The sequence below is a fragment of the Stegostoma tigrinum genome, chromosome 4 (assembly GCF_030684315.1).
Source record: "Stegostoma tigrinum isolate sSteTig4 chromosome 4, sSteTig4.hap1, whole genome shotgun sequence".
Classification (NCBI taxonomy): domain Eukaryota; kingdom Metazoa; phylum Chordata; class Chondrichthyes; order Orectolobiformes; family Stegostomatidae; genus Stegostoma; species Stegostoma tigrinum.
Window position 1 is genome coordinate 94,291,783 of NC_081357.1, and position 26,916 is coordinate 94,318,698.

General features: G+C 39.0%; 1 protein-coding gene across 1 annotated transcript in view; it reads left to right on the top strand.

Annotated features, from left to right (window-relative positions):
• The window catches only part of tbp (TATA box binding protein), a 40,536-nt gene that overhangs the window by 10,571 nt on the left and 3,049 nt on the right, over nucleotides 1–26,916 (top strand). The window contains exons 4-7 of the mRNA XM_048530530.2: nucleotides 16,099–16,186; nucleotides 18,416–18,507; nucleotides 21,596–21,763; nucleotides 26,458–26,552. Coding sequence (XP_048386487.1) covers nucleotides 16,099–16,186; nucleotides 18,416–18,507; nucleotides 21,596–21,763; nucleotides 26,458–26,552 — 443 coding nt within the window. The remainder of the gene's footprint in view (nucleotides 1–16,098; nucleotides 16,187–18,415; nucleotides 18,508–21,595; nucleotides 21,764–26,457; nucleotides 26,553–26,916) is intronic.

A 26,916-nucleotide genomic window follows, 5' to 3' on the forward strand; every position in this document is an offset into this window, starting at 1 on the left:
GTGCAGCCTCTGGAACTATGACAACTTAATTCTGTGGCCTTGCCTATACCAGCATAGGATGACTGGTTACCACTTGCACGCGCTGAATTTATGGAGTTCTAATTATTCTGGGCCTGTTTATGGGGTAATTGTGTGCAGAACAGCCAAGACTGCACTATGAGAGTAAGAACTGCCAGTGCTGGAGTCAGAGATAACACGATGTGGACTTGGAAGAACACATCTGGCCAGGCAGCATCAGAGGAGCAGAAAAGCTGACGTCTCGGGTTGAGACCCTTCTACACTCTGCTCCATGCTATAATGTAAGCACCAGAAATTTGAAGTACAAAGCACTATGTTAATGGATTTTGCTTGCAAGAGGTGGTTCTTGAATACTGTTCATTGTTGTCCAGAGCTGCTTCAAAGTTGCATTATGTAGTGAGGGCAGGACTAATTTCACCTATAAGGGCAAGTAATTTTATTAAATTATTTTTCAGTTGGCTGAAGTCATAGCTAATTTTAATACCATCCACAAACGTACGAGTGTTCATGAGGTCTAGAGGGGATGCTTGAATTGACTTCTGACCAACTGGCTGTCTGCGTGGGGTTCATTTCAGTTCTGATGTACAATGTTGGGGAAGTGAATTCTGCACTGAGTTGTTCAGCTGATGACCATCCCTTTGACACTACTTCATAAATGTGATCTTGAATAGCTGCTTTAGATAAGAAGGTTAGCAATATATTCCAAAGTGTCTAAAATCACTAACTTAGCTTCTGTATGGAATTCTGTTTGAAGTTTGCATGCTTATAGTTTCTGTCCAAAAGAAGGATCACCCTAGAGCTTGAAAACTACCAAAGATGTTGTCTGACATCAGTGGTTCTTGATGTATTGTGATAATTGAAGAACTGCAGGCTTCTTGTGCTGTCATGAGGTTTGAGTCTGATCACTGACAATCCTTTCATTAATTTTCAACCCTGCCACATAGTTATCATGAAATTAGAAGCATTAGAGGATACATAGCTACCCCTTGGATTTATCATGATTGTATGCTTCCCAGTTCTGTACTTAGATGGGTAAAGCAATCCTGAGCTTATCTCTCTTGGAAAATGAATGCAGCAAGATTGTCTGCTTTCTCCAGCCAATTTAACATTCTTTATAAATTACACTTTAAATGCTGTAAGGGGCAGCAAACATATTCAGATATTTCCAGAAGTATTGTGGTATTCTGTTTTGCTGATTATAACATACTGTTTGCTTTGCCGTGCATCCCTATCTGCTCTTTTGCATCACGTTTGAAAATGATGTAGTAAAACAGTGGATGCCTCAAAATGTTATGACTTTATACAGCTTAAATTAGTTTCAAAAGAATGACTTTGGTGCAAGAACATTTGTTCTAATCACTTATTCAAATTGCAAAATATGAAGTCCTAAATATTGAAATAAAAACATTAACTTGTTGTGTAACTTGAAAAGTTCCATTAGGGTTTCTCTAATTGTCAACTAAAACTTAGGTGGAAACCTCAGGGGATCCCAGAGATCAAAAGAAAACCACGTGAAATTTCCCAAGTTTGCTGTAATTTGGCTCTACATTGCTCTGATGTTATTGGTTGACCATTATATAAGGGAGCATTGCAGAGCTGAATTGCACTTATTTTAATTTTTGTTTAAATGTAGGGCTGTATTGCAATAAACGTGGAAGTTTCACACGTCCAAGAATCACTGGGATTCTCTGACGTTTCCATTTAAGTGCATTTAATGCAAGGAGTCTTGCAAGTAGATCTCTCAGAAGCTTCCTCAAATGAGGCCACTTGGGTAGAATTTAAAAAGGGGGCTGTTGATTTAGAGGTGTACTATAGACACCCAAACAGTTGGGGAGAGATAGCAAAATGAATATGCAAACAAATATTGGAAGTGTAAAATTAAAAGGGTAATAATTGGGGATTTTGCCTACTCCAGTGTTAACCTGAATAGGCACAGTGTGAAAGGCTTACAGGGAGGAGAATTCTGTACTGAGTCCAAGAGAACTTTTAAAGCAAACACATAGAAAACCCTAAAAAAAGCTTTTAGGAGACCATGAGAAATAGTAACAGGAATAGGTGTTCAGCTGCTCGAGCCTGTTCCGTCATTCAAGAGGATCATGGCTGATGGACTCATTGCGTCTATTTTTCTACGCTTTCCCTATAACTCTTGATTCCTTATTGATCAAGAATCTATCTATCTATTTCAGCCTTAAACATAAGCACTGTGCCCCCAATATCGCTCTGTGGCAAGGAGTTCCAAACAGACAACCTTCTGAAAGAAGAAATTCTTTCTCATCTCAGTCTTAAATTCTAAATTCCAATGAATATAGTCCCAAACTGTCTAGTCTTTGCTTATAAGATAATTCCTCCATACTTAGCATCATCCTAGATAACCTTTTCTGAACTGATCTTAATGAATTAATTGTATTTTAATAATCAGAGGATCAAAACTTCTCTCAGTACTCCAGATGTGGTCTCACTGGCACCTTTTGTGCAGTTGGAGTAAGACTTCCCCACTGTTGTACTCCAATCCCCTTGAAATAAGGGCCAACATTTCATGAACCTTTCTGAATATCTACTTCATCTGTGTGCTAGCTTTCTGTTTCATGTGTAAATACCCCCAAGTTCCTTTGTATTGCAGCTTTCTGCAGATTATCTCCATTTAAATAATACTGTTACTTTGTTCTCCCTTCTGAAACAAACAATTTCAAATTTTCTGTCATACTCGTGCCAATTTTTTATCCACTTAACCCACCACTGTCTGTCTGCAAACTGTTTTGTCACTCTTGCAACTTGACTATCATCTTTGTGTCATCTGCAAATTTCGATTCAGTGTATTCACTTCCTTCCGCTAAATCATTAATATATACTGTAACCAGTTGCAGTTCTGGCACTGCTGCTTGTGGAATTCCACTGATCCCAGGTCATCAACCTGTAAAAGAATCTCTTATCCCTGGTCGCTGTTTCCTGTCCATTAGTGAGTTTTCTACCCATGCCAATATGTTGCTTCCAACACCATGGGCTCTTACCTCCAGTCTTAAACTTTTGAGGCACCTTGTTGAACACCTGGAAGTTGAAACATGAGGACCCAGTACCAAATGTAGTACAGTGCTGGTCTGAGGCAGTGGAAGAGCTTCTGTAGGACTGCTTGAAATCAGTTGACTGGTCTTTATTCAACAAGTCAGCACCCAGCCTAGATGAGTATGTTACCATTGTCATGGACTTTGTTAGCAAGCTTATAGAGAACTTTGTGCCAAAGTCAATCCATAAGTTCCCCAACCAGAAAGCATGGATGAACTGGGAAATCCATTGCCTACTGAAGACCATGCATGCGACGTTCAAGTTAGATGACCTGGATCTTTTACAGGAAATCCAAATATGACTTCTGCAAGGCTGTTGGAGGTGCCAAGAGGCAATGTCGGACTCAGTTGGAATCCCAAACTAACCACACAGATACCTGCCATTGGGCAAGGTGTGCATGAATAGTGGGCTACAAAATGAAGCTGAACAGAGTAGTAGACAAAAATACATCCCTCCCTAATGTACTCAGTGCATTTTACGCTTGGTTTGAACTGAAGGTCAGTGAAACAGTGTCACCTGCACCAACAGCTTCCAATGCAACTGTTCCCTTAGTCACCACAGCCAATGTAAGATTGGCCTTCTTGAGTGTGAACCCATGGAAAGTGACTGGCCTAGGTGGATTCCCCAGCTGTGCAGTCAGATCCTGTGTGGACCAGCTGGTGGGAGTATTTGCTGACATCTTCAACCTGTCCTTGCTACAATTTGAAGTCCCCACCTACTTTAAGACCACCATCATCCTGGTACCAAAGAAAGCATTTGCAACATGCCTCAATGACTACTGCACAATGGCCCTGACCTCCAAGGGATAGTTGTGGTTCATATCAACTGTAGCCTCCCAGCCTGCCTCTATCCCTTGCAATTTGCCTACTGGCATAACAGGTCCACAACAGACACCGTCTCCGTAGCCCGATATTCGTCCTTGGAACATCTGGGTAATAAAGATACCCTACATTAGGCTTCTCCTTATTGACCACAGCTCTGATTTCAACACTATAATACCACCCAAACTCAGACCCAGGTCTCTGCTCTGTCCGCTGCAACTGTCCTTGACTTCCTGACCCAAAGACTACAAACAGTGAAGATAGGCAACAGCACCTCCTCCACAACAATCCCCAACAATGCTTCCCTGCAAGGATGTATACTCCACCCCCTACTGTACTATCTGTACGCTCATGGCAGTGGCCAAATTTTGTCCAACTTCCATCTACAAGTTCACTGAGGACATAACCATTGTAGGCTGGATATCAAACAAGGATGAGATGGAATACAGCAAAGAGAGAGTGAGTGCATGGTGGTATAGTATAAAGATAACAACCTCTCCCTCAATGTCAGCAAAATGAAAGAGCTGGTCATGGACTTCAGGAAGCAACGAGGAGGGCACACCCCTATGTACATCAATGCAATTGAGTTGGAGATGGTAGAGACCATCAAGTTCCTAGGAGTGATGATCACCAGCAATATGTCCTGGACCATCCACATTGATGCTGGGGTCAAGAAGGCAAAAGAACGCCTGTTCTTCCTCAGGAGGCTAGGAAATTCAACATGTCCATAAGGACACACTCCAACTTTTATAGATGCAACATAGAAAGCTTTTTATCTGGATGCATCATGGTTTGGTACAGTAACTGCTCTGGCCAGGACAGTACAAATGTGCAGAAAGTTGTGAACACAGCCCAGACCATCATGCAAGTCAACCTTCCATGCATTGATTCCAACTAGACTTCTGGATTTCTTGGAGAGGCAGCCAGCATCATCAAAGACCACTCCTGCCCCAGTTGTAATCTCTTTCAAACTCTTCCATCAAACAGAAGATACAGCAGTTTAAATACACATACCGATAGGTTCAAGAACAACATTTTTTTTCCCCTGCCATTATTAGACTTCTGAATGGATCCCTCAAATTTTGAATCTGATGTAGATTTTGTTTTTTGTGCACCTTCTCTGCAGCTGTAGTTTTGTATTCCTCATTCTATTCAATCAGCCTATGAACTTTGTGCATAATGGTCTGCCTGTACTGCATGCAACACACAACTTTCACGTGTACTTAAGCACATATGACAGTAAGGCAAATCAAATTCAAATAGAGCAAATCCACTGGCTCCTCTCTATCCACGCTGGTTGAGACTACCTCGAAAAACTCATGAAGTTGTGCTGACACTGCTTGATTAGGTTTTGATTTTCCAAATGTTCTGCTGTTATTTCCTTAATGATTGATTCAAGTACCTTTCCAATGATAGATGTTAGGCTGTTCTGCCTACAGTTATTCGTGATATGTCTCCCTTTCTGATGGGAGTGTTTAGGGGTGTCAGGTTGGCAATTTTCCAGTCCTCTGGTGGTACTTCAGAATTCAAAGGATTTTTGGAAAATTACAATCGATATATCCACCATTTCTGAACGAAGGAGGGCAAGTGGGAGATGTGGCAATGGAGGAGATTTCGGTGATCATTGACCACAATTTAAGGTCATGATGAATAAGTACAAAGAGGAACCAGAAATAAAAGTTCTGAATTGGTGTGGGGAGGCCAATTTTGATAAGACAAGGTGGAATGTAGCCAAAGTGGACTGGGAGTAGCAATTTGCAGGAAAATCTATTATCAGTTTAGTGGGAGATATTCAAAGGGTAATGCTGACTGCACAGCCAACAAATTTCTGTGAAGGTGAGATGGGGGGCTACTCCAGGATTGGATAAGGGGAAGAAGAAATTAGAAAGCTTGTAATAGATGCTGAGATCCAAAACAGTGGATACACTACAGGACTATAGAAAATGCAGGGGGGTTGCTTAAAGAAATGTTAGGAGAGCAAAGGTGATGAGCTTAATAAAAAAAAACCACTGGCGTACATAATTAAAGGAAATTCTATGCCACTTTAGAAGTATATTTATGTGCAGAAGATTAGCCGGGAAAGTGTCAGGTGAAACTGCAGGACACTGCGTGTAAACTCAGTATGAAAGAAACTATTAGAAAAAAATTCTGATGAACAGAATTAATCTCTACTTGGAGAGGTAGGAATTAATCAAGGCTCATCAGCATGGCTTTGGGGGAGATCACGTCTAACAAATTTGTTAGAATTTTTTGAGGAGGCGACTAATTGTGTAAATAGTGCAGTTGATGTAGTCTTCACTAAGGCTTTTGAAAAAAATCTCACATGACAGGCTGATCAAGAGGCTATGAACTGTCGGGATCCAGGATACTTTGTCAAATTAGATCCAAAACACGTTCAGTGTCAAGAAGCTGAGGATGATGATTGAAGAGTGCTTTTGTTACTGAAACCTATGTCCAGTGTGTACTACAGAAGTCATTGCTGTCCCTATTACTTTTTATTGAGTACATTAATTATCTAGACATAAATGTAGAAAAAATGATCAGTGTGTTTATAGATGATAAAAATCAGCGGTATGGCAAATAGTGAGGGGTGGGAAAAGCCTTAGACTATGTGATAATATAAATAAGCCGAACAGGGTCAAGTGTGATTTAATTTTGATGCATTTTGGGAGGACTAATGAGGTTGCACAACAAACCCTAGGATGTACAGACCATCAGAGACCTTGGTGTGCATGTCCTTATATCCTTGATATAAGGACAGATCAATAACGTGGCTAAAAAGACATATGGGATATTTGCCTTCATTAGTTGGTGTTGAATACAACAAGGAAGATATGATTGGGCTGTGTATAACATTATTTTAGGCCACTCCTGGAGTTCTGTGTGTAGTTCTGGTTGCCACACTCTAGGAAGGATGTGATTGTGTCAGAAAGGGTGCAAAAGAAATCCAAGATGTGTTTGGGCTGGAGTGATTTAGCTATGAAGAAACGCTACATGTACAAGGGTTATTTTCTTTCTAACAAGGCTAAAGGGGGATCTGATTGAAGTGTACAAAGTTCTGACCAGTGTTGACGGGGTAAATTGAGTAGGTGTCTCAGATGCAGTTTGCTCAATGCAGAACTGAAAAAGCATTTCCCTATAGATGAGTCAATAACTAGGGGCACCCTTTTAAGGTAAGGAGTAGGAGGTTTCGGGGAGATTTGAGGAAAATAATTTCACACACAGGGTTGTTGGTATCTGAAACTCTGCTTGAAAGAGTGGTAAAGACAGGGACTCTTGAGACATTTTAACAACTATTTAAATGAACGCATGGAATGCCAGAGCATGCAAGATTACTGACCATAAAGTGAAAAAGGAGATTAGAATAGATGTTTGGCCGCATCGACATGGTAGGCTGAAGAGCTGCTTTCAGTGTGAAAACCAACTCTAAATGTTACAGTATTCAGCTACAGCAAGAAAGAGTTTGATCTTGGTATGCAATGAGGATGCTAGAGAAGTTTGCTGTTTATCTTCTGTTTGATTTGCTTCTCTTCAGAAACGTACCTTACTGTGCATATCAGGCTTGCCATGGTGAACTGTTGAATGCCTGCTATGCTATTCTGCAATATGCAGTGTGGTTCTGCACCTCTCCCACTCTACTTCACTCCACCCTTGGCACTGCCGTGCTATTGCAATGGCACATATGCTGAGCCCTTGATTATGAACCCTGCTGTTTACATTGATGAAATGTGCCATTACTCAAAACATTGAAAGGGAGCTCATCATATTTAAAAAGCATAGGAGTATAGTGTCAGATTCTTCTGACATTGACTGACAAAACTCTTACTGGTGCCATGGCAAAAATATTGGCTTACTTTGGGGGAATGGATGGTGGACAAAATCCCTTTCAGTCTCTACATATGCAGTCCAAATTCTGGGTGATAATAATAACTGATAATATGACTGAAGAAACTAAACATTGAAGAGAAAGTAAACAAAAACAGCAGGCCTGGCAGCATCTGTGAACAAAAGATCAGAATTAACGGGTTTTGTTTACAGATGCTGCCAGACCTGCTGAGCCTTTCCAGCAACTTCTGTTTTTGTCCCAATTTACAGCATCTGCAGTTCTTTTTGGTTTTTATTGAAGAGAATATCTTTTGAAACAAAATGGAATGTGTAACAAAAAGTACATTTTGGGAAGATGCTTGTTGTAGCCCCAAAAGGGAATGCATCTATGCCCATTTAACCTTCTAAAACTCACAATAAACTTTGAGTAGCACACTTTTAAATTTGGATAATGTGTTGGGTCGACCTGAAGGAAGTACCAAATATGGATGGGCTCCAGTAATCTCAACGGATATGAGATCAGTGACTACAACAAATAAACTTTTGTAAAACTAGCCTTTGGGATATGACCATGTTTCCTTTTGCAATTTTAAACTCTTCAGTTTTGTCAATTTTTTTCTATCTTAACTTATGCCCTGTCTTTGTGCTAATTTTTTTTTCTTTTACAACTTTGGGTGAATCATTTGGAAATTAGTTTGCTCGAAGCCAAAACAGTGAATTGTCACTTTACATGAGCAATACTTCATTTTCTTGAAGTTCTTGTTGCTGATGAATTTTCATGCACGTCACAGTAAACACAGTAGCCTGATTTTAAACAGACCTGATTCTTCAATTGGCAAACATCAAACTGGACGTTCAAATAATTTTTTTTTGTTGAACAGAAATTCTATTCACTGACTCCTTGTGCTTCCACTTCATTGTTAGACGTTGGATGTCTGCAAGGCAACATCATTTTAAAAAATATAATCAACCCTGATTTCAGTCAATCCAGTGTCCTGTGATCTGAAGTTAGGATTTAATTCTGTAAAGAGTGGCAGTTAGTTTTTGTAGAAGCTGTGTATAAAGCTTAAATGAAGAGGATGGATTGGTGGCATAATGGCCTCTTGCGATAAAACTCTTGTTTTAATTAAATCTGCCATAACCACTGAACAAATGGGGGTATCAACTCTAATTATTACAAGGGATTTATTATTAATTTACATGCACTTAATTCCCTGAGCATTTTACCCGAATATTGTCGAGCCCAGTTCTAATGACGTGAGCTTAATTTTCGTAATTTATATTAAATTAGATACATACCACATAGTTTAGCTGTAAACTTGTACCCTCAAATGAGCAATTTCTATACATATGGTACAAAATTACTTAGAAATCACTTCTTTTATTAAAAACACAATTTCCAGGGTAACCATTTAAAAGGGGTTCAAATATAACTTTAATTACGTAATTCACAAATGTATCTGAATTAACCTTTTGTGACTTTTTAATGTCTTATTTAAGGTAGCATCTTCCAGCTCTTTGAAAACCCCGAGTTTGGATTTTATGCTTTTCTGAGTACAATGACTGTACAACCTAATTTTGTTCATCCGAGCATGTACCTTGTTCCAAATTTTCAAAGATGCAAAACTTTTGTCCAGCACTGTGGTCATGGGATATTTTCCTTTTACCTCAACACTGCATAATTTTATTTTGAAATAATTTTCAAAACTAGGAGATAAATTTTAAAATTTATGTGAAGGTAAATTCTAGTCACATTCAAAAAGCAGGCTATGTGTATTTGAAAACATGCTCTGATTACACATGTTGTATAGCCAAACTTGAGTGAAATAAATAGCCTTGGCTAGCCTCAAACTTAAGTTAATGCAAAGTTCTATGACTTGAGTGGGAAGGGGAATTATTATTCAGTTCAATTTTATAGATTGAATTTTAAAATCAACTATTCTTCCACTGACAGAAGAAGGTTAATGATAACTGCATATACCTGTAATTTAGATGCCAATGCTTAGTAAATGGATAGAGGTACGTCTTTAATTACGAATGAGGAGGAATGCAGAACTCGGCCATAGAGAAGGACTCAATACGTAACATGCGTTGGTGGGGTTTTTTTTATATATGGTCGTACAGATTCAATGGGCTGAAGTCCTTTTTCTGTACTGTGTTATGATCCCAGCTGATGTTATTGCCAGACGGAAAGTTGGCTTGATAGATCATGTGTCGATTTGGTTTATAACAAAGTGGCCTTTTACTTTAGCTGCAGAAGTTCACTTTTGTTTAAATAAAAACTTTTTACAGTTAAAGGTAATTAAGACAAAACAGAATAAACCAAACTACGTACTTATAACACAAATTTAAAGATTTTTTTAAACGCAGTGTAATCTCGTTAATCTCTAAGCACATAATTTTGTAAATTGAAGAAGAAAATGACAAATTTTATGTAGTACCCAAACACCACAGTCCTTCCTTTGGAGTCCCCCTGTCTATATAAGTTTAACTGTAACTTCTTAACATCTAGACTAAAAATGCTGAAAGCTTCTTCCTTGAGCTATTTGGCAAACTGCATTGATTTATACACCAAATGAATTATTTACTAAATGTAACACATCTGAATCATTGATGTTACTTGTTTGAAAAATGACTTTGTAACATTGCGTCCATTTGGGCATTATGTGGATTAGTTGACACCATTGTACACTGATTTTGTTTTGAGCTGTTGTGCTAAACACAACTCATGGTGCAAATAGTTATTTGCTTTTGCTTTCCACAAAATAGTGAGTGTCTCAATACACATTCCATAATCAGATAATTATACTCAAAAACTAATCATCAGATAAAGTTTAGAAGCACCAGGAAAAGATTCTCAGGATATCTTCCCTCCTTCTGTCTGTAATATAGGTAAGTAGCTACCCAGGTTAGTTAAAAATGCAGAAGCAGGTCAATTGGCCCATCATGCCTTTGCCAACACTTGTTATGTAAGTCTCAATATTTTTAAGATAATTAACTTAGAATAACCCTATCATCTCAATCATTAAATAGCCGACATGAAGCCGTTGTCTCAGTTTCCACTTGATAATGTGTCCCTGTTAATGTGTCCCTCATTGGCCAGTTTAACTACTCCCAGTTGATCTAGTTGTAGTTGTGACCAGTTAGCTGGCCGAATTTATCGTCACAGCTCCAATTGAGACCATGTGCAGGATGAATAACTTGGATGAAATATTTTTCAAAAGGAGCATTTGAACTGTGGAACGAAAGTAGATGTTCTTGGGGATTTGGTTGTTTCTTAGTGACTGTCAGGACAGGATGGGAGTTTGTTAGGCTCAAAAGGGGGATGTGGGTTGAGAGGGTATGTCCTTGAAGGGCCAGTAGCTATCAACTTGCAACTTACCTTGTTGGGTTATCTCTGCTGGCTAATTTGGGTAATACTAACTAACCTGAAACTACACAATAAGATTGCCCATTTTATACCCAAGCTGTTATAAATTTCCAGTAGAAAGTAGCATCAGGCTGGATGTAAAATCGGCAGTGGAACCAATTCAGTTAATTTCCAGCAGAGTGTGTTTAATATTATATCTTTAAGGGCTCTTAAAATTGTAAAACAAGAACCTATTTTTATTCTGGCTGTTTCTTCCTCCTTCATTGTGCAATAGAATGCCTGGTTGAATCTGGTTTTAGAGCAGCAAGAATCTGAAACTGGGACTGGAGAACACAGGTTCAAGAGGCAGCCAATGCTAAAAGAAAACTCAGTGGAAAATGCTGCAGTCATCTTGGATTCTGCATATTTTTTCAACACAATTTAGAATAAACATTCTAGAGCCATTAATGAGCAGTTTCTATCTTGACAGCATGGCACAAACGACTTGGTTAAATATTTCAGTTACTCCCTATCATACAAGTTAACCAACTATATACCACTGAATTCAATTGTTGGAAATTAGTCATACAGTAACTACTTAAAAGCCCATTCTGTCCACCAGAGCAATTAATCGAAGCAAATCTACTAAACTAGTGTCACTTTGGATAAGGTAACACACAAGTTTAACCCATGTAACACATGAAATTGTTTTCTAGTCCCCTTTTAATCTGTGTGATATACATGAGATACTTTTATTCCTTGTTCCTGTCATTGGTCATAAATGTTTCCTAGACAACATTATTCAGTGAAGAACAATTATGTATGATATCACAAGGGTGAATAATACCTCTAGTATCATCTGATGGTGCCTTAAAGTTTTGGGAATATGTATGTTAAGACATAAGAACTCAGTTTGTAGAGGTGCCATTGTTAAGTAGCATTGGAGCTAATATATATCATATGTAGTTGTCAGTTTGTAAGTGTTCTGGAATGTTTGTTAAGTAATTAAAATTTGAGAAATTAGGCAATGCCTGATGCAAAGTGAATGTGTGTGTTACAGCCCAAAACATTATACCTGTATTCATAATGAAAAAAAATGTGATACAGAAATGGTGCTGAGTTGAGAGACTTGCATACAAGTCTGTGGTTCCAACTGAAACGATTGTGTACATCGTAGTACAGCTGAAGTTATGTTTCACAATTTGACAACAGACAGTGCCATAAATTATGTGCATCATATTACAATATTATGATACAACTGTGGATAGACTAGTCACTATAAGTGATTCTGAAATTAGTGATATTTTTTAAATTATTGCGATATAAATGAAATGTAAAGAGGAATTAGAGAGTATGCCAATAAGAAATGGAAGCAGGAGTAAATCAAATAGCTCTTTGGCCCTGCTGTTCTTAAAAAGATCATAGTTGATCCTGGATTTCAACGTGACTTGTCCAGCAAACACTCAATAGAATGGGCACCTTAATGACAGAGCATCCTTGAAAAGGAGTAAAAGTTGCTGGAGAAGATGGGAAGGCAATGCAATTTGTGAGGAGTGTGTGCTGGTGCTGGAGAAATAGGCTTGGGGTTGGCCATTGACAACCAGGAATACTTCCATGGGAATGGAGCACCCATTAAGGAGGTTTGTCTCCCACAGTCCACGGGGAAGCCATCTTGTTTCATTTGGTAGTTGCTTCATGTTGGAAGGCCCTTTTGACTTCAAAAATGCTTAGAGATGGTTAATGATTCAAATAGCAGCGCAGTGGGCAGCTGTCAAAATTCCTGCAACACAGTACTGTGGTAGCTATTTGACTCCCCATCTTGTACCATTTTTTTGTCATTTTGCCAACCTAACTAGCTATCCAGATTCTTCGCAGACCCCCTGGAAAATCTAGTCATTTCTGTTCTCCTTACATCTTACTGTCAGCAAAGTTGAGTACATTAGATTTGCCCCCTTCATCTTAGCTGTTTACAATCTATATTAATAATACTGATCCTTATGACTCCTCACACTAATAATCTTTCTGTCCCTTCTGCCAAATTATATTTCTACTTACACAAGTGCATGCTGCTCTGATGTCTTGACTTTCCTCTTTAAATCTGCAAATTTCGCCTCGCTTGAACCCTTCTTCGGTACAGCTTAAAGCCCTATCTACATCCCTAATTATATAATTTGTCAGGGCAGTGATTTCCCTCTATTTAAGTGCAGCATGTTCTAATAGTCGGACTTTTTCAGTACAGTGACACCTTGAGCATTGACATGAAGATTTAGAAAATGGCCCAGATATGTCTGATCCACAAAAAGCAGCATAAATCCAAACCAAATAGTTACTGCACCATCTGTCTACTTTCATCTTTAGCAAAATCTGAAAGGTGTCATTACAGTGCTGTGAAGTCCCACTTACTCAGAAATAATCTACTTATTGATGTTTAGTTTGCTCAGGATCAGTGAGTTCCAGATATCAACATTAGTCAAAACGTGGATAAAAGAGCTCATTTCTGCCAATTTTTCTGTTGTGAGGAGATGTCTTTAACCATGGCACTGGCCATACAATGCAGCCTTTGAAACTTGGTCCGAGCTCAGTTCAGGTGGAGACCATCCCAGCGTTATAGACCCTTCCTGATCCAACTGATACCAGTGCCTCATGAAAAGGAACCCCTCATTCCCACACCACACTCTTAGTCACCTGTTTGCTTCCCTTATTCTTGTGCCCCTGTGCCAATTTTCACGTGGCTAGGGCAGTAATCCAGAGATTACAACCCTTTAGGACCTGTTCTTTAATTTCGTTCCTAGCTCCTGATAATCTCTGAACGGGTCGTATTTACTAGCCTTGCCTGTGTTATTTGTTCTGACATGGACCACAACTGGGTACACCCCTTCCCTTCTCCAGTATCCTTTTATGCCTGTCAGAGAGAGATTGCATACCTTGGCAGCAGCCAGGCGACATGCCATGCGGGACTCTCGATCCTGCTTAGAAATGATACTATCTATTCCCTTGATTTATAGAATCCCCTACAAGTATCACTTGTTTTTTTGCTTATCCCTTTTGAATGGCCTCCCATACCACAGTGCAGTGGTCAGTTGGCTCATCCTCCCTGCAGCCCTTTCCTTCAACCACACAGGGAAGTACCTCTTACCTGTTGGACAAGGTCAAAAGATGACGTTCCTCTGTTCCTGACTGCAGGTTCTCTCTACCTGCCTTGCTTGCAGACACCTTCTTGTTGTCTCTGGCTACTGACCAAATTGAAATACTTAATCTACTGGGTGTGACTGCCTCCTGAAACACAGCATCCAGGTACTACTCCCCTGCCTGGATGTGTCACAGTGTTTGAGGTTCAGATTCCAGCTCATCAACTCTGAGCAACCAATAATTGCTGCAGATGTGGCCACCACCTTTCACAATGAAATCAGCCAGCTCCCACAGCATACAGCTACAGCACATCATCTGCCCAGCCATTTCTACTTAAGAAACTACTTTATTGAGTTAATTAAATTTATTGATACAACTTTCCTGTGTTCTTTTTTAAATTTAGCGCAGATTTCCTACCACCAATCGGGTCACAGCCTCCCTGTGATGTCACTTTAGTTATTTTTCGCAGCTACAATATGCCCCTATCTCCGGTAGGTTTATACACTCGCTGCTGCTTCACCCTCTGACAGCTTCCTGCCAACTAGGCCATGATTAATGGCTTAAGGGGCCTTTTTCTATGCTATAGACCTCTGTGACTATTTTCATTAAATTTGATTTGTAGTAATTTTCATTGCTAATTTACAAATTTGGAGGGGAGTTGGAATTGTTTCAAACCTGATTCCTTTGCCTTATGTTTGTGAAGGTGGGGGAAGCATCCAAGTTCTGTCATTCATCAAATCCTACATGTGTTGTATTTGTGCTTCCCATCACAGAATTGTACACTGTAGATACCATGCATCCAGCAATAATCATTGAGTTTTATGTTGTTTTCTTGTTGTCTTCAATTTCCCCTGGACTTAATAGTTTCTGGGAAGCGAGGAATGTTTCACTTTGCTAAAGACTTCTAACACAAAGACAACCTTTTTTAGCTTATGCTTAAAAATGAAGTGGGAGAAAAGAAAACAGGATTTTAAATTAGCAATCTCTCCAACCTCTCCAGTCTTACAACCCTCTGAAATCTTTGCACTCCAATTCTGACATCATGTGTGCATCTCTTATTCCTGTTGTTCCATCATTGGCTGTGATTTCAGCTGCATAGCCCCAGGATTGGGAATTATTTTCCTAAGCTCACATCTCTCCTCCTTCCAAAGACCCCATAAAACTTAGTTGGCCAAATTTTTGGTCACTTGTCACATCTGTTTGACTTGGGATCCCATTTGTCTGATCACACACCTATGAAACTGGAATGTTATGATGTTAGAGGTCTTGTGTGGGTACAAATTGTCTTCTGATAACTGATGAATTGTTATCTTTTGATATAACAAGGTGTAGAGCTGGATGAACACAGCAGGCCAAGCAGCGTCAGAGGAGCAGGAAAGCTGATGTTTTGGGCCTAGACCCTTCTTCAGAAAATTTTCATTTTCATTTTCAGAAAATTCATTTTCTGAAGAAGGGTCTAGGCCCGAAACGTCAGCCTTCCTGCTCCTCTGATGCTGCATGGCCTGCTGTGTTCATCCAGCTCTACACCTTGTTATCTCTGATTTTCCACCATCTGCAGTTCCTGCTATCTCTGAAACAGTTGTTATCTTTTAATGGGTTAGCAGGGTGCCATTGTATTAAATGTCTAATTTCTAATTTTTGATTTCAGGACAACAATACCTACTTAAAACTATCCTCTCTTTAAGTTGATTTTCTCATTGAGAATGTGGGATGGTTGAACTAGTCTGTAATTTCTTCTATCATATTGGCCAGGCAACTTCAAATATGTAAAATGGATAGAATGTGAATCTTGAATTATACGTCAGTTTTTGAAAACCAACACTTCTCATTGGTAAATAAAAAATGTTTGAAGTACATTTCAATGCTTTCTGAAGAAAACATACTTTTTGTATTTAGAAATATAGTGTCCACTGTCAATCTGGGTTGTAAACTGGACCTGAAGACAATAGCTCTTCGAGCAAGGAATGCTGAATATAATCCAAAGGTGGGTGTCTGTGCATATACAATTAATGCATGTGTGTCTGATTGCTTGATTCAGTGAAATATCTTCAAGACTTTTAACAAAACGTATCAAAATGAAGAAGTCAATCCACTTTCCAACATACTCTCTAGAACTATTTAGGGGCAGTGGAAGGGGAGGTTTATGGTGCCAAAGAGAGATGGGAAGCAGACCAAGTTTTGATGTGATACTTCCCTTTCTCTAGTATTCAAAAATGTCATTTGTTGCAGTTTTTTTTGTGCTGTTCCCTTGCAGTACAAGATAAACTCAAAAGTCTTTGTTTACATGACAGGCACAAGATACAGCAAGTACCTTTCAGCTTGACAACATTGAACACAATTCATGAAGATGAAACTGGAGGGCTTGATTTTCAAAAAAGCGTAGAATTCTACAAAGATTTAATTTGCAGTTATGTAGCGTTTTGGGCACCATATTCCACAATAGCCCCCTCCAAGCCTTGAGAGCAGTTGCTGAATATGATTATTCCATTTGAATCACTCATTGAAATGTATAAATTATCAATTGGCCAAGTACCAATTGGAGCTGAGTGGCTGCTTCTCCAATGGGAGTATGTGTAAGCTTGAAGAAGGGGACTAGGTGAGAAATTTCATCTGTGTGCAAATCTGTGAAATTCTTGATCTCAGAGTTGTGCATCCTCGGTCATTGAATATATTTAAGACTGAGTTTGATAGATATTAGGCTACACGTGAAAGAGGGTTACAAAGTTTGTGGGGGAAAATGAAGTTGATGTGATTTCACATTTCAGTAGTCTGAAATATCGTGCAACCAAATGCGAAGTAAAGCTTTTCTGCTGTCCCTCAATCCTAATCTCAAAAAAGCACCACCTTACAGTGATGAATGATAAAACTATAAAATATAGGAGCAGAATTAGGGCATTTGGCCCATTGACTCTGCTGCACCATTTGACCATGACTTGTATGTTTCTCAACCCATTTTTCTGCCTTCTCCCAAAACCTTTGACCCTGTTACCAATCAAGAACCAATCTATTTCTGTTTGAAATATACTCAATGACTTGTGTGGCAATGCATTCCACAGACTAATAATTACCCCTGGCTGAAGGAATTCCTCCTTATCTCAGTTCTGAAGAGTGACCTCTTCACTGTAAGGCTGTGCACCTCACATCCTAGAGTCTCCAACTAGAGGAAACATCTTCAACATGTCCACTCTAATGAGGCTTTACGGTATTCTGTAAGCTTCAATCAGATTTCACCCCCCCCCCCGACTTCGAAACTCCATTGACTACTGACACTAAACCCTCAACCACTCCTCATTTGACAAGCCCTTCATCCATAGAACCATAGAACCCCTAGAAACAGGACCTTCAACCCAACAAGTCCACACCGATACTCAGAGCATCCCACCCAGGCACATCCCTGAACACTACGGGCAGTTTAGCATGGCCATTCCACTTAGCCTACACATCTTTGGACTGTGGGAGGAAACCCACACAGGCACAGGGAGAATGTGCAAACTTCACACGCCCAGTCACCTGAGGCTGGGATCGAACCTGGGTCCCTGGCGCTGTGAGGCAGCAATGCTAACCACTGAGCCACTGTGCCACCCTGGGATCATTTTTGTAATCCTCCTCTGGAAATCCTCAAGGGTCTCAAAACTGCTCACAATATTCCAAATGCAGTGATTCCAGAGCCTTATACAGCCTCAGCAATAAATACTGCCCTTGAATTCTAGCCGTCTTGAAATGAATGCTAAAGTTGCATTTGCCTTCCTAACTGCCAGTTGAACCTACATGTTAACCTTAAGATAATCCTGAACTAGAACTCCCAAGTCCTTTTGTGCTCCAGATTTCCAAAGCATTTTCCCATTTAGGAAAAAAATCTACACCTCTTCTTCCTATGGAAGTGCATACCCTCGGACTTTCCAACATTGTATTCTATCTGTCACTTCTTTCCCACTCTCCTAGCCTGTCCAATTGCTTCTGCAGCCTCTCTGCTTCCTCGACATTACCTTCCCCCTTCACCTATCTTTTTATTTGTTGTTAAGTTTGCAAAGTGCTCAGTTCCTTCATTCAGTTTGTTAATGTATATTGTGAGTAATTGTGTACCAACAAGAGTTGAATGTCAGACTCTAGATGGGTTTCCCTCAGAACCGGTAGACCCTAGAATTTCGAGTATTACCGGATAATACGGGGGATTACTGACCACTGTCTAACCCAAGACTTGTATCTATTGCAGCGTTTTGCTGCTGTCATCATGAGAATCCGAGAGCCTCGTACAACTGCACTTATTTTCAGCTCTGGAAAAATGGTGTGCACCGGTGCAAAGAGGTAGGGACATTATTAATTTATCAGCGCTCTGATTAAAATCACTTCTTAACCTGCTTTAACGTTCATAATAAAATATAACAATGAATTGCAAATGTTGAAGATCTGAAGCAAAAACAGAAATTGCTGGAGAAACTCAACAGGTCTGGCAGCATCTATGGAGAGAAAACAGGGTTGATGTTTCAATACAGTGACTCTTCAGTATTTAGAATCCAATGAATTGTCTTCAAATCTTTACCTCTACTTTCTCCCCACGTGTTGCCAGACCTGTTGAGCAATTTCTGTTTTTGCTTCAGATTTGTGTTTAACATTTCTATGCAGTAATAATCCCTAGTGGATGCTAATCTCCCTTTTCCTTTTCCCTCATCAGATGGCAATAACTGACTGGGAACATTAATACAAAGTTTCAGTAAAATATCAGTCTTGATGAATGTTCTTCATCCTGCCTAACATTAAAAGAGACAAAACATCAACCTGATTATTATTTATGTCTAAGGTTAGACCAGTGTTGCCTGATTCTTGCCTTTCATATAAAGGATGGCTCCTTTCCTTCATGATGAGAAAGGAAGACCTTATCTTTCAAATAATCGATTTCTAGAATCCAGGCATTGATTACATGATCATTTTACATTGAGGACAGGATTGAATTGAATAATACAATAAATATTCTGAAACAATTTAATTAACTGGGTAACGCAATTTTGTCTTTAAAGATATGTTCACATGAATTTTGTCTTGTTTTCATTAATTTTATAAGTAAAGAAGGTAATATACTGGTGGGATTTTGTATAAAGGGATTTATGGAAATAAAAATACATGATTGTGTCGAATTATTTGGTCCATTGTGCTCCCTGTCTATACTTTTTTTTCCATTTTAATTTCCACAATTGACTCTGGATGTGAGTTTGCTCGCTGAGCTGGAAGGTTAGTTTTCAGACGTTTCGTCACCATTCTAGGTAACATCATCTGTGAGCCTCTGACGAAGCGCTGGTGTTATGTCCCGCTTTCTGTTTATCTGGTTAGGTTTCCTTGGTTTGATGATGTCATTTCCTGTTCTTTTTCTCATGGGATGGTAGACTGATTTGGAGCCAATGTGTTTGTTGATGGAGTTCCGGTTGGAATGCCATGCTTCTAGGAATTCTCGTGCGTGTCTCTGTTTGGCTTGTCCTAGGATGGATGTGTTGTCCCAATCAAAGTGGTGTCCTTCCTCATCTGTATGTAAGGATACGAGTGATAGTGGGTCATGTCGTTTTGTGGCTAGTTGATGTTCGTGTATCCTGGTGGCCAGCTTTCTGCCAGTTTGTCCAATGTAGTGTTTGTCACAGTTCTTGCAAGGTATTTTGTAGATGACGTTTGTTTTATTTGTTGTCTGTATTGGGTCTTTTAAGTTCATTAGCTGCTGTTTTAGTGTGTTGGTGGGTTTGTGGGCTACCCTGATGCCAAGAGGTCCGAGTAGTCTGGCAGTCATTTCGGAAATGTCTTTGATGTAGGGGAGAGTGGTTATGGTTTCTGGGCCCGTTTTGTCTGTTTGTTTGGGTTTGTTGCTGAGGAATTGGCGGACTCTGTTCATAGGGTACCCATTCTTTTTGAATACGCTGTATAGGTGATTTTCCTCTGCTCTGCGTAGTTCCTCTGTGCTGCAGTGTGTGGTGGCTTGTTGGAATAATGTTCTAATGCAGCTTCGTTTGTGGGTGTTGGGATGGTTGCTCCTGCAGTTCAGTATTTGGTCCGTATGTGTTGTTTTCCTGTAGACACTGGTTTTGACAATTGACTTTTTAATACCACTTGCTGTAATGCATTTTCTAATCTGAAAGTCTCTTGAATCAAAATATGCCCCCTTAAATATTATTATGCCTCATGTTCGCGATTCATATTGAGGTTCTGAGGAAGAATCACTGGACCCAAAGCGTTAACACTGATTTCTTTTCACAGATACTGCCAGATCTGCTGAGCTTTTCCAGCAACTTCTGTTTTTGTTCCATATTGAGATATAGTTATTTTTGTTTAGTAAATGCAGATGGGATAACTTGTCATTGTTGGTAGACAGTTCTAGCTTTTAAAATTTGATAAATATACTAAAACCCTGGGCACCAAGCTATTGAATTCTCACCTTGGTATACATTCTTACATATTAGTTCCAAAAGCCAGTAAGTTCCAGAAGAAACTGGAACTGTTGTGTCCACTCCATTATTTAATTGCTGATCTCCAAATTTGTAAACACAAATCCTCCTAATTGAGAAATATTCAAAGGCTACTTGCTGTCCACAGGTTATTAAGGAATGTATCTGCATTTGAGAACTGAGGAACACCACAAGTGGCTCTCATCAGAATTTGGCTGGAAAATCTGATAACATAATAGAGACATTATGCAAAAAGAAATTTAGTTATCATCAGAAGTGATATTTTCTTTTTCAAATTTTATTATTTTTAGAAAGTGTATGCTAATTTTGTTGCTAATGGCTTTTTGAAGCATTACTGCTATTTATTTGAAATTTTAAAAATTAAACTTTAATCAAGGAACCACGTTATGCATTGTAAACTCAGTAGTCAGGCAGTATTCGTGGAAACAAGATTATTGTTTTAGATAAAAATGTTTTAATGTAACGCCATTGAGCTGAACATCAAGTCTTGCTCTCTTTTCTGTCCATCCCCACCCCCCCAGTGTTTTAGAATATTTTTAATTTGTTACTTGAAATTAACATTCTTTCCCTTTTGAGACAACAAAGTGTAGATCTGGATGAACACAGCAGGCCGAGCAGGAAAGCTGACATTTCGGGCCTAGACTCTTCTTCAGAAATTCAAAAAGCCCATTTCTGAAGAAGGGTCTAGGCAGGAAACATCAGCTTTCCTGCTCCTATGGTGCTGCTTGGCCTGTTATGTTCATCCAGCTCTGCACTTTGTTATCTCAGATTCTCCAGCATCTGCAGTTCCTACTATCTCTGAAACAATTCTTTCCTTTTGACTTGATTTTAGTCTAGCCTTCCAGTGAAAAACACTAATACCACTTTTTCAAGTTGTGCCTGATAGGAAATAATTATTGCTTTCAGTGCCAGTGGAAAAGTAATGTGTTATACCTTGTTTCCTATTGCAGTGAAGAACAGTCACGTTTGGCTGCAAGAAAATATGCTAGGGTGGTACAGAAGTTGGGATTCCCAGCTAAGTTTCTGGATTTTAAGATTCAAAACATGGTGGGCAGCTGTGATGTGAAATTTCCCATTCGACTAGAGGGCCTGGTGCTCACTCATCAGCAATTCAGCAGGTAAAAAAAAAGGAAAGATGTTTCAAGACTTCAATCAGAGGACAAAGTTTAAAACTAACAATCATATTTGCATATACCGATTACCGTAGAGAAAGGGAGCTTCTGTTTATCTGTTAAGTCCGAAGATACAGGAATCATCACAGCAAGAGCTGAAGTTTTGGCACCTTCATTCCATGCGTTGTATGGCTGCATATTGAGTCAATGGGTTCAAGGGTCACTCCAAATGACTTCACATAATCCAGTTTGATGGTCTGCATTAATGTAATACTCTACAATGGCTACTGTATTGCATTCATAAGTTTTTTGCCCCAGCCTCAACTTGATCAGTTTCCTATAGCTTCAACCAATTTTCTGGGACGAAATTACGTTTTAAAAGAAAGGGAAAGCTCATCAGTGATGGATAATTAAAAGTGAGAATTATTTGTTTGCAGCAATCCCAATGAGCTACCAAGGTGATGTATATTGGATTCAGCTATTGCATCCTGTTCCCCACTTAAATTAAATATATGCTCTAAATCATTGCATTTTACTCATTCAACAGGGAAATACATTTATAGACTATTAAAATATGAAATTAGATATTTAATTTAAACTTTCATGTACTAGTATTAGACAACCTAGAAGAAAAACAATTTATGGTCAGACCAAGGGAACCTTACACATGTCATTCTGATCTCTTCTGCTTTGTATCTCAGATATGAACAAGGTACAGGAATAGGCCATTTGTGTCACAAGCCTGCTCTGCTATGTAATAAACTCTTTACTGATCTGATTTATAACATCATTTCTACATTTTGAGTCTACTCTTGAAAATCTTTCTTCTGCTTGTGTGCCAAAAGTCTCTTCACCTCAGCCTTAAGACTATTCAAAGACTCTGCTTCTTCCTTTTCAGGAAGTATTCCAAGGACACTTAATCCTCTAAGAGAAGAATTCACCTTTTCCCTGTTATAAATGGGCAACTCATTTTGAAAATGATTCCTATTTCTAGATTCTCCCATAAGAAATATCCTCACCACATCTATTGTCAAGTTATCTCATGATCTCTTATTTTCATTCAAGTTGCTTCTTGTGCTTCTGAACTCCATTGGATACAAGCCTAGCATATCCAAACTTCCCTCATAAAAACAAGTCACCATATTAGTCTGGTAAACCTGACCTCTTTCGACACATTTTCTCCATTCCATTGCTGTATGCAGTACTGGGTTTCGGGGATGGAGTAGGAGGCTGGATCTGGGTGGAATGCTCTTCAGAGGATCAGTGCAGACTTGATGGGCTGAATGTCCTCTTTCTGTATTGAAGGGATTCTGTGAAACCATGTTGACCCCACTTAGAAAAGCTCAAGGTAATCAAAGTGCCTTATTTCAACTGCTTTTAGTGTCTTCTAACATTTTCCCTATGACATGTTAAGCTAACTGGCTAGCAGTTTGCTGCTTTCTGTATTTCTTTATAGACAATAAGACATGTGAGCAGATGTAGGCCTTTCAGCCCATGGCATCTGCTGCTCCATTTCATGAGCTCATGGCTAATGTTATTGTTCTCAACTTCACTTTACTGCCTTTTCCCCATAAACCTTTTCTTTCCCTTTCAGGTTAAAAGTCTGTCAGTCTCAACCATGAATATATTTAATGACCTAGTCTCAACAGACCTCTGTGATAATGAATTCCATAGATTCATAACCCTCTGAGAAAAGAAATCTTTCCTTATCTATGCCTTAAATGTTGCATCCCTTTATTCTGAGATTATGCCCTCTGGTCCTAGACACACTCACCCTGAGGAGGAAAAGGGCCTTTCCTCATCTACCCCATCAAGTCTCCTAAGAATCTTGTCTGTTTCAATAAAGTTGCCTCACATCCTTCTATATTTCAACGAGTACAGTTCCAAACTAATCAACCTGTCCTCATGGGCAATTCCTCCATACCTAGTGGTAGCCTTATGAATGTTCTCTGACTGTCCCCAATGCCAGTCTATCTTTCCTTAGATAAGGGACCCATAACTGTTTACAATAGACCAGCAGTGTTCTGTTTAGTGATTTGTAGAGTTTTTGAATATGAGCTATAACATTTGCTGTCTTCTAAACTTATGGAACCTTGCATGAATCCTGCTTTCTATTGGACGAATACTCAACTTAACCTTAATTTCTATCACTATTTTAAAAATATTCACTTTTTTTCTCTCATACTCTAAATTGCTCCTTTTGATGCTTTAATCTTTTTTTTTATATTTTGACCAATCTTTTCTGCCACTTGCCTTAAAAACATAAGAACTAGGAGGAATAGGCAATTTAGCCTTTTGCGCTGTTCCACTCATCTCGGCCTCAATTCCACTTTTCTGTCCACATTCCATAACCCTTCAACCTATTACTAATTAAAAATCTGTCTATCTCCTATTTAAATTTAGCCGAATATCCCAGCATTCAGTGCGCTCACATATTCATGACCCTATGAGAAGCAATTTTGTCTTGTCTGTTTTAAATCTGCTACTTCTTATTCTAAAACTGTGACCTTTTGTTCTAGATTGCCCACATGAGGCACCATCCTTTGTGCATCCACTTTGTCGATCACCCTTAAGCATCTTGCATAACTCAATTAAATCTCCTCTCACTTCTCCAGAGTGTCTAGGCCTAAACTGCTCAATCCTTCTTCATAAGACAAGCCTGGAATCTATGAAGTGAACCTCCTTTTGAACTGCTTCCAACACAACTATGTGCTTGTTCAAGTAAAGGGACCAATATTGTACGCAGTACTGCAGGTGTGATCTCACTAATCCCTTGACAATTACAGCAAAACTTCCCTACCTTTATACTCTATTCCTTTAACAAAAATTACCAAAATTCCATTTAGTTTCCATATTACCTGCATACTAGTTTCCTCCTGATTAATGCACAAGGATACCCAGGTCCCTCTGCCTCGAAGCACACCCAAGTTTCTCTCCAATTCGATAATTTGTCTTTCTGTTCCACCAACCAAATTAGGTAACCTCACCTAACCTATCCATATACATTTGTAAATTTCTTATTTCTTCATTGCAATTTACTTCCTTTCCCATTTATTTTAACGGCATCTGCATATTTTTTGTAGTACTTTCTATCCTCACATCCAAGTAATTAATATCGATTTAAAATAGTCGGAGCCTGAGGATTGAACCCGTTGGCACCCCGTTAATTACATCTTGCCAACCAGAAAAAGATATGTTTATGTCTACTCCATCTTCTGTTGGTTAGCCAATCCTCTATCTATGCTGGTAAATCACCGCTACCCAATGTGATCGATCTTTGTATATTAACCTTTTATGCAGTACTTTATCAACTGCCTTCTAGAAATCCAGATATACTACATTTACAAGATCCTCATTATCTATATTGCTTATTAATCTGCAAAAAACTCTAGCAAATTAGTCAAAAATGATTTGCCCTTTGTAAAACCATGTAGATTCTGATGGAGATAGTAGGAGAAGGGTCTAGGCCCAAAACGTCAGCCTTCCTGCTCCTCTGATGCTGCTTGGCCTGCAGTGTTCATCCAGCTCTACACCTTGTTATCTTTGATTCTGTTGGATTGTATTTTGACTTTGCACAATTATTTTTGTCTTCAAAGTTAATACTGTGTTTAAACTTTCCAGTTAAATATTTTTGTTTATAAAATGAGACTCTGACCCACTCCCCTTTCCCTCAAATTGAATATTGAAAATTCAGTCATCTTGTGGTCACTGCTACCAAGGGGCGACTTCTACAATGCCATCAGTTATCCTGTCTCATTGCACAATATCAGGTCTTGAATAGCTTGATAATAAAAAAAGAGAAACTCAGAAGGTCTAGCAGCATTTGTGAGGACAGAAATTGTTAATGTTGCAAGCCCAATGTAACTTTTCTTCTAATCATATAGCCTGCTGCCTGGTCAGTTCTGGAGCATGCTTTTCCAAGAAACTTTCTGTGAGTCTGCATATGGGGTGCCTTTGCCAATCTGATTTGTCCACTCTGTGTTGATTAAAATCTCCCATGATTGTTGTCATGTTCTTCTGACAATCTTACATTATCTCTTCCTTTATAATCCACCCTATTGTCTGTGACTACTGTAAAGTGGCCTGCACACCACTCCATAAGTGATTTCTTGCCTTTGGATTGAGATGAGAAATTACAAATGTTTCCACACCTGGTTTCCTGAACTCAAGTCCTCACTCTCGATTATGCCAGTACCATAAATTAACTAACAGAGCTACAAGCCCACATTTTCCTCACTTGTGTTCTTCCTAAATGTTTTGTACCATTCAGCATTTAGGTACTGCTCTGTCTTTCTGCAGTCATGTCTCTATCATGGGTGCTGTAACATACTTCCTTTTAAGTTAGAAAGGTAAACTTGTCAGGAAAATATGAATGCCATGCTTGTATTTATTAAGTTCTCTCTATTGTGCCCCAACTTTATGGTAACCCATACTGGTCCATATTTCCCATGGAAAGATTATTTTTCATTCAACAAATGTCAGTTTTGTCTTTTGTCCAACTGGAGCTTGATCAGAACTGGATTGTGCCTATAAAACCGTGGCTCTGTCGGTCCATCACTCTGGGCAAAGTAATTAGGATCTGAGCAATGAATAGGATTTCAGTTATAATTATAAATATCCAAAATTGCAAATTGAGCCAGTTTGCAATAGGTTGTTGTAGTAGTGTATGGTCAGTTATCAGTTTTTTGTTTATTTTGCAGTTATGAGCCTGAGCTGTTTCCTGGATTAATCTATCGAATGATCAAACCAAGAATTGTACTGCTAATATTTGTGTCTGGAAAAGTTGTATTGACCGGTAGGTTGCATCATTTGTTGGCCTTTTTATGTTGCTTTTCATAGCTGATAGTTTACCTGAGAGTTCTGCTTGATTTAATTATTCTTTTTCCCTTTTACGTTAGCTTGACGTAGCTTGCAAAGGGGAAAATGTCAAATTTGGAGTTAACTTCTTTACAAAGATGATGAATATATTGAACAGCGCCAGGAAAGTTGAGAGAGCCAAGTTGACTGAGTTAACCAAATCAAGGAAGAAATGTTGATAATGCAATTGGAGGTGTATTAGGGAGAACTGTGTAATATTTTTAAAGCTTTTAGGCTGATAAGTGGATCATAATAGACCCTTCTAGTCTTGTAAGTTCCTATGTCACAAGCTAGATTATTCA